The sequence below is a fragment of the Dipodomys merriami genome, unplaced genomic scaffold, assembly GCF_024711535.1.
Source record: "Dipodomys merriami isolate MVZ:Mamm:240054 unplaced genomic scaffold, mDipMer1.0.p SCAF_41, whole genome shotgun sequence".
Classification (NCBI taxonomy): Eukaryota; Metazoa; Chordata; class Mammalia; order Rodentia; family Heteromyidae; genus Dipodomys; species Dipodomys merriami.
The window spans coordinates 11,576,234-11,583,876 of record NW_027205715.1 but is presented as its reverse complement, the minus strand read 5'-3'; the positions used below and the strand labels follow the sequence as shown (position 1 = coordinate 11,583,876).

At 57.7% G+C, this 7,643-nt stretch overlaps 1 protein-coding gene across 3 annotated transcripts; it reads left to right on the top strand.

Annotated features, from left to right (window-relative positions):
* The first annotated feature begins 637 nt into the window (after positions 1-637).
* On the top strand, positions 638-6,516 carry LOC138807032 (epithelial splicing regulatory protein 2). Of its 3 annotated transcripts, none has more exons than XM_069992602.1 (15): positions 638-1,053; positions 1,134-1,262; positions 2,700-2,813; positions 2,920-3,034; positions 3,360-3,458; positions 3,880-3,934; positions 4,007-4,117; positions 4,188-4,320; positions 4,404-4,446; positions 4,556-4,857; positions 4,968-5,180; positions 5,254-5,452; positions 5,580-5,766; positions 6,018-6,183; positions 6,263-6,516. In XM_069992602.1, the coding sequence occupies exons 1-15, from the start codon at positions 853-855 to the stop codon at positions 6,350-6,352; spliced, it is 2,157 nt and encodes a 718-aa protein (XP_069848703.1). In that variant the 5' UTR covers positions 638-852; the 3' UTR covers positions 6,353-6,516. The 3 variants fall into 3 exon arrangements, with proteins under 3 accessions (XP_069848703.1, XP_069848702.1, XP_069848701.1); XM_069992600.1 differs by having other exon boundaries at positions 745-1,053; positions 4,010-4,117; XM_069992601.1 differs by lacking the exon at positions 6,018-6,183 and having other exon boundaries at positions 744-1,053.
* The last annotated feature ends 1,127 nt before the right edge of the window (positions 6,517-7,643 follow it).

Sequence of the window (7,643 nt, the reverse complement as noted above, 5' to 3'; positions counted from 1 at the left end):
GCTTCCGACCCGGACCGTCTCGGGCGGGGCCTCCTCTCTCCCCGGCATCCAGGCCGGCACACTCCAGCGGAGGGCCGGACTTCGCGGACCCCGGCTGTGTGGACAAGTCCTTAACGATGACCTCTAGTGACCGCCCATAGCTCTAAAGACGCAGGATCTTTGCTCGATTTTCCTTTCCCAGAAGATCTCTATGCTCCCCCCCCCCGCCCTTTCTCCAGGCCTCTAAAGTGACACCTGGTAGCTCTCACGACGCCCCTCCTCTCCCAGTGACTACCACCCCCGGGGGGCTCGACTCCCCTCTCCAGTCCCCCCTCCTCCCCAACCCTCAGGTTGCCTCTCGATGACTTCAACTGGTCTCGGGCGACCCTCCAGGACGGGAGAAGGCCTCTGCTCTTGCACGTGGTTCTGGCGGAGGCCTCGTGGTCCTCGCTGGGGAAGAGAGGAGGAGGAAGAAGGGGATCACTCCAGGAGTCGGACAGGAGCAGGCCTAGAAGCGGGAGACCGGATCCAGGGCGACCCAGCTGAAAGTCCAACTTCTCCATTCCAGGGCGGGTTCCGGCCAGGCCCCTAAGTTGTCCGGGCCGCTCCGGGTCACGTGGACGGCGGAGCCGCAGGTAACTCTCCCAGGAGGGCGGGGGCGGGCAGCCGCCCCGCCCCGCCGGACGCCCAGGGCGGGTCTCCGCAGCGCCCACAGCGCCAGCCCAGCCACAGGTGCCGCCCCCAACACACGGTGTCCCGCCCTGGCTCCTCCGCGTCCGCCGCGGGTCGGTGCGTGCGTGCGCCTCGTCGGTCCGCGCGCGCGCGCGAGTGTGTGTGTGCGTGTGTGGCCGAGCGCCCCCTTCCTCCGCGGCCATGACTCCCCCGCCGCCGCCTCCGCCCCCGCCCCCGGGCCCAGACCCCGCGGTTGATCCGGCCGCAGACCCCTATTCCGGGCCCGGATCTCTCGTCGTGCTGTTCGGGGCCACGGCCGGTGCGCTGGGGCCAGACCTGGGCTCCGACGAAACCGACTTAATTCTCCTAGTTTGGCAAGTGGTGGAGCTGAGGAGCCGCCAGGTAGGGTGGACCGGAGGCGGGGGAAGAGGTGGGGAGGCCGCGGGGCCCGGCGGCTGATGGGTGTCCCCCGCAACTCGCAGGTGGGGACGCTGCACAAGTCGCTGGTTCGCGCCGAGGCGACTGCCCTGAGCCCGCAGTGCCGCGAGGCGAGCGGGCTGAGTGCGGACAGCCTGGCGCAGGCCGAGTCCCTGGACAAGGTGCTGCAGCAGGTGAGCGCCGGGCCCGGCGTGGGTTGACCACAAAGGCCGGGCTGCGGGGGTCGTTTCGCCGCGGGAGGCGGCAGGAGGCGAGGCGAGGCCTGGCGCGCCACCTCCCACCGGCCGGGGCGGTGGGACAGGGTCTGATCGGAAACTTTTGATTCTTGCCTAGGTCTTGCCCGCCCCTTCCCAGGCACGCTGAAGGGGTGGGGATGGCGGCCTGAGAAAGCGAGGCCCAACGGCCGTCTGGAAATGTGCCATGGGTGAGGGGTGGAGGGTGAAGGATCGAGGATCGAGGGGTTCGGGCTGGGCCGCCCTGCGCCTCGGTCCTGCCCGCCCGCCTGGGAATCTCTGGGGCGGGGGCGTCGGGCGGTGTTTGCCTCCGGGGCAGACGCCGCCAGGTGTAAGCTGCTCGTCTAGGCCTGTCTCTGCCGGCTGGCCGGTGTGGGTGCTGTCCGTACCCTGCCTGGGGGCTAACTTCCTCCTGACTGTTCAAGATTGGGGTGCTTCCAACCCTGGCCAAAGTGGAAGGCAGTTCCCATTGCTGTTTATTCTAGTCTTCACTGCTGCCTTTACCCGGTGACTGATTCTGGCTTAGCGAGTGTACCTTGCTTGACACGCACAAATTCTTTCCTCTTTCAAATCTGGTGGTTCTTCATGAAGAAATACAAAAATGCTGGCTGAGTCTAGCCTATACCTGGGGAGGATCCTGGAGAAAAGCTGGGTGGGTGCATTGTTCTGTCAACCTCAAGTTGTGAGGTGTCATAGAATTGGCAGAGGTAGGAGAGGGGGTGGAGATTTGTTAGTCTGTGCTTAGTGCTTATACCGGTTTTCCAGCTGGGTTGGAGCGTGGGGAGGGGGTGCTACCCCCTCTAAAAGCAAACAGTTCAGTGCCAAGCCGGTCGATAGGGTGTGGGTCAAAGCTCATGCTGCTTCTGGTGTCCAAGTGTGGAGTTGTGTCCTTGGAGTTTCGCTGCCCCTGGGTTGGTCGGACCTGGAGGCGGGGCTGCTGTTGACCATGAGCCTCCTGTCCCTCAGGCAGGCCTGGGCCTCCCCCCACCTGTCTGAGGGCGGTGCCTGATCTGGGACTGGTTTAACCTGCTTTACCCCGCCTCTTCCCACCTGCTTCTCCCACTCCACCAGGTGTTTGCTCTGGCCCCACTCCAAACTCCTGGAGTGTGTGTGATGGGGGCTTGGTTATGTGTGAGTGCCCTCATTCGGCCTAGAGAAGGTGACAGTGAACTGGGACAGGGATTGGAGTGGGGGTGGTGGTCTAAGGAAATTATGCCACAGAGCCAGGCCCACTAGATGTGGCCTCCGCCCCAAGCAGGGTAGGGCTGAACATCTGGAGGAACCAGCTTTGCAGCCTCAATCCTCCCTCCTCTCCCCCCACCCCCAATTACTGCCTGTCTAGCTGTGACTCTGAGTCTCCTTACTCCCTGTCCCCAGTTCTCACAGCTGGTGAGCGGGGATGTGGCCCAGCTGGGCGGGGGCCCCTGCGTGCTCTGCACTGATGGGCAGCAGCTGTTGCGACAAGTCCTGCACCCTGAGGCTTCCAGGAAGGTATGCCACCGAAGGCACAATGGTAGTTGGGTTCCCAAGATTCCCACTGTAGGGGTGCTCAGTACACCCCAGTTCCCTCATTCATCCCCACTCCATGTGCCCCCAGAACCTGGTGCTCCCCGATATCTTCTTCTCCTTCTACGACCTCCGCAGAGAGTTCCATATGCAGCACCCAAGCACCTGCTCTGCCAGGGACCTCACAGTGGCCACCATGGCACAGGGTATCTAGCTCAGGTGGATGGGTGGCTTTGGGCTGTATCTTGAGCATGTGCATGCTGCTAGATGGGTTATATGGACACAAAGCAAATGTGCATTATCTGCTGAGTCCTTGACTGTATCCAGGGCTATGTCTATGCTGGATTGCATTTGGAATGTGGGTGTATTTCTGTTCTTGGGCTGGGGGCCTGTAAAGCGCATGTTGGGATTCTTCATGTGTGTAAAGAGGAGACCTGGGCCTGGGTTGAACATGGTTAGTAGTTATGCCAAGTACCCTCAGGCGGGGCCTCTGAAGCTAGGATTGCTTTATTGCCACTTTTCTGCCCATAGACTTGGGACTAGAGACAGATGCCACAGAGGACGACTTTGGGGTCTGGGAAGTGAAGACAATGGTAGCTGTCATCCTCCACCTGCTTGAAGGGCCCAATGGTATGATTCCCTCACTTGGGCTCTCACCTGCTGTCAGGCCTATTCTGTCTTCAAATTCCCCTTGCCATGCTGGGCGCCGGTGGCTCACAGCTATCATCCTAGCTCCTAGCCTGTCCTCAGGAGGCTGAGATCTGAGGATCGAGGTTCAAAGCCAGCCCAGGCAGGAAAGTCCATGAGACTATCTCCATTTAACCACCAGAAAACTGGAAGTGGAGCTATGGCTCCAAGTAGTAGAGTGCTAGCCTTGAGCAGAAAAACTCCCAGGCCCTTTGCCCGCTCTCGTGGCCTTCTCTAAGCCAGCACAAGGTAGACATCCCATTATCACCTCATTCCCCTCACCTGTCCTCTTTTTGCAGCTTGGTGGGGAGAACCCCTCTCCCCTCCACCAGACCCTGCTGACCCCCATGCCATCTCCTCTCAGGTCATTTATTCTCGAAACCCGAGGTGGTAAAGCAGAAATATGAGACGGGGCCCTGGTGAGTATGGGAGCAGGGGTGCAGGTGACAGCAGTCGGCCAGCTCTGACCCTGTGCCCTCCCTCCCCCATAGCAGCAAAGCGGACGTGGTGGACAGTGAGACTGTGGTACGGGCCCGTGGGTTGCCCTGGCAGTCATCAGACCAGGATGTGGCTCGCTTCTTCCAAGGGCTCAACATTGCCAGGTGGGTGTGACAGGAGAGGAGGGCCACCAGGACCTAACCCAGCAAGCACTAACAGCACTTGGCTCCACAGGGGTGGTGTAGCACTCTGCCTCAATGCCCAGGGCCGCAGAAACGGTGAGGCCCTCATTCGCTTTGTGGACAGTGAACAGCGCGACCTGGCACTGCAAAGACACAAACATCACATGGGCATCCGCTATATTGAGGTGGGGAGTTTTTCCCCCGGAGCGGAGCAGGGCAAAGCGGAGTCAGGCCTGAGACCCATGGGCTATTCCCTCTACTCTCACAGGTATATAAAGCCACCGGAGAGGAGTTTGTAAAGATTGCAGGAGGTGAGTGTGCCTTTGCTTCTTGACCTCTACCCTATTCCTACCACCTTTTGCCTCTGCTCTCACGTGGGCCTGTGTTCAACTCGCATTTTGACTCCCATTCCCTGCGCAGGCACATCACTAGAGGTGGCTCGTTTCCTGTCACGGGAAGACCAAGTGATCCTGCGGCTGCGGGGACTGCCCTTCTCAGCTGGGCCAACCGATGTGCTAGACTTCCTGGGGCCCGAGTGCCCAGTAACTGGAGGCACTGAGGGGCTGCTCTTCGTGCGCCACCCTGATGGTAGGCCAACTGGTGACGCCTTTGCTCTTTTTGCTTGTGAGGAGCTGGCACAGGCTGCACTGCGTAAGCATAAGGGCATGCTGGGTAAGCGATACATCGAACTCTTCCGGAGCACTGCAGCTGAGGTGCAGCAGGTATGTAGCGCCCATGGCTCCTCATCCTCCCCCACAACACACCCCGCCTCCTTGGGGTGAAGCTTCAGTTCTGTTATGTCGCGTGAAAAGCCCATTGCCTTTCTCACTAGGTCCTAAACCGCTATGCGTCCAGCCCACTCCTTCCCACACTTACTGCTCCGCTGCTGCCCATCCCCTTTCCACTGGCAGTTGGCGCTGGAAGGGACTGTGTACGCCTTCGAGGCCTACCCTACGCAGCCACCATCGAAGATATATTGAGCTTTCTGGGGGATGCAGCAGCTGATATACGGCCTCATGGTGTGCACATGGTACTCAACCAACAGGTGAGGCTGCTACTGGGAGGGGAACACACATGCTCTTGCACACAACAGATTACTTACAAGATAGTGTGCACAGGGCCGGCCAAGTGGCGACGCCTTCATCCAGATGATGTCAGCAGAGCGTGCCCTTGCTGCTGCTCAGCGTTGCCACAAGAAGGTGATGAAGGAACGCTATGTGGAGGTTGTCCCCTGCTCCACTGAGGAAATGAGCCGCGTGCTGATGGGGGGCACCTTGGGCCGCAGTGGCATGTCCCCTCCACCCTGCAAACTGCCCTGTGAGTGCTCTAGGGGCTGGCAAAGGCACACAGAGGCCAGGTGTTCTAAGCTGCCTCTTCCCACAGTGGGGGATCCCTCTAGGGCAGTCCTCAGCTCCCTGCAGATGTACCTTCTACTTAACTCTAGGCCTCTCGCCACCCACCTACGCCGCCTTCCAGGCCACCCCAGCCCTCATTCCCACTGAGACGGCAGCTCTGTATTCCTCTTCGGCACTGCTCCCAGGTGCCAGGGTGCCTGCTGCCCCCACTCCTGTTGCCTACTACCCAGGACCAGCCACTCAACTCTACATGAACTATACAGCCTACTACCCCAGGTACCCTGCTGCCAGAACCCCGCAGATATTCCCATATGTGGAAGGTACTGATTCATTTCTGGGCCAGATAACGTAAAGTCTTAGACTTTATTCTGAGATGGCAAGGAAGTATATAGGTGGCTGATGATGTTACCTATAAAACAAACTGGAGGCAGGGATTTCAGGGTGGAAGAACTAAGCACGAGACAGAAGCAAGGGAGGAGAGACAGGTCTTGATCTAGACCACTACTAAACTGTCCCTCCCACCCTAGCCCTCCAGTGTCCCCTACAACTGTGGGCTACCTTGCCACGCCCCCTGCTGCTCTGGCCTCTACTCCCACTTCAGTGTTGTCTCAGCCAGGAGCCCTGGTCCGTATGCAGGGTGTCCCATACACAGCTGGTATGAAGGATCTGCTCAGTGTCTTCCAGGCCTACCAGGTGAGGTTATGTGGCTAGAGGGCTTGAAGGCCTGGATGAGCCTGGAATAGCATGCCCTAAATCTGTGTCCCTTCCACAGCTGGCCCCTGATGACTACGCCACTCTGATGCCTGTTGGTGATCCACCTCGCACTGTTTTACAAACCCCCAAGGAGTGGGTGTGTTTGTAGGAGGAAGCTAGTAAATAGAGTTAGCTGATCTCCTCAGCTAATATGCTCTCCTGGGCATCCTCAGCCAGATGGCTTTCATCTAGCTTGTCAAAGCTCTCAGGTGGCATCCTGAGAAGCTCAAGCCCAGATCCATCTTCCATGTATTTCTCTACCTATTCAAAAATCCAAGATGATGGCTGAGGGTAAAATGGGACTGTCCTGTTTCCAGTGGCATGCGAAGGCCTCCTGACAGGCCTGTGCCCGCACATACTGTGGGACTAATTGGTACGCTACAGGCTTGTGCTTTTAAAAATCTAAGCCCTCGTAACCTTCATGTAAGACTAATGGGAGGGCCAAAGGTCCGTTTGAGCCTTCTGAGTAGAGATCTCAATGCTCTCTACTCCACCTCCCCTCCTGTGAGGGCAGGGAAGAAGAGAGGGGCAGTCCTTGCCCTCAGGATACTTGGATGCTAGGAACCACCATGTGCCAGGGGTGGTGGCCCCCATCTAAGAATGCTAGCCCCACTCCAGCTACACACGAGGAATGTAGAGGGCAAAATACCAACCTATTCTGGACTGTGCTGCACTGTCTTCAGAGAACACTAGAGGGCAGGAGCCCCTTTCCAGACCAAAAAAAATCAGGCATGGATTTTAAAAGGGACTGTCTGACAACTTTTTTGCAACACCTTTGGAAGGCCAGTTGTCCAGTGCCAAGCAAACATGATGGTCTGTCCTTTGCACCCACTAACGAGTGCAGTACTGAAGCCTCAAGGAACTTGGAACCGTGTCCTCTCTGTAAAATGAACAAAAGTTCCTGACCCAATGGACTTTAAAAGCTGCAGCGCCCTAAGCTTTGGCCTGAGAGTGAAAGGCTCCACACCAACCTCGAGCAGAGAAAAACTCAGGACTGCAAGAGGACTGTCAATCTGTCACCATTTATTATTTCAGCACTAAAACTGAGGAGGAGCCTGAACTAGTGGCTCCTCTTCCCTTTATATTTGTGGTAAGGAGCACTGCACTCCTATGAAAGGTTTTAAAATACAAAATGTACAAGAAAACACAATCCCAAGTGCTGTAAACGTAACTGAGAACCAGTTTCTTTACTAAACATCCATTTTATAAAACGCAGTTTCAGTTTACACCCATCTTGAGTCATAAAGGTAACCCAACCATCTTTTTTGAATATAACCAATAGCCTCACAAAGCCAGGCCCAGCAGAGAGCTGTTGATAGTGACTAGCCTGGGGGTTGGAGGGTGTGGGCTGTACCCTGGGAAGCAGCACCACAAGTGAACCCAAAGCATCTCTTCCTTAC

Coding starts and splice junctions, on each gene's coding strand:
- LOC138807032 (XM_069992602.1), top strand. CDS start 853: ATGACTCCCCCGCCGCCGCCTCCGCCCCCGCCCCCGGGCCCAGACCCC. Junction 3,035..3,359: donor AGTGGCCACCATGGCACAGG/GTATCTAGCTCA, acceptor TTCTGCCCATAG/ACTTGGGACTAGAGACAGAT. Junction 5,453..5,579: donor TCCACCCTGCAAACTGCCCT/GTGAGTGCTCTA, acceptor ACTTAACTCTAG/GCCTCTCGCCACCCACCTAC.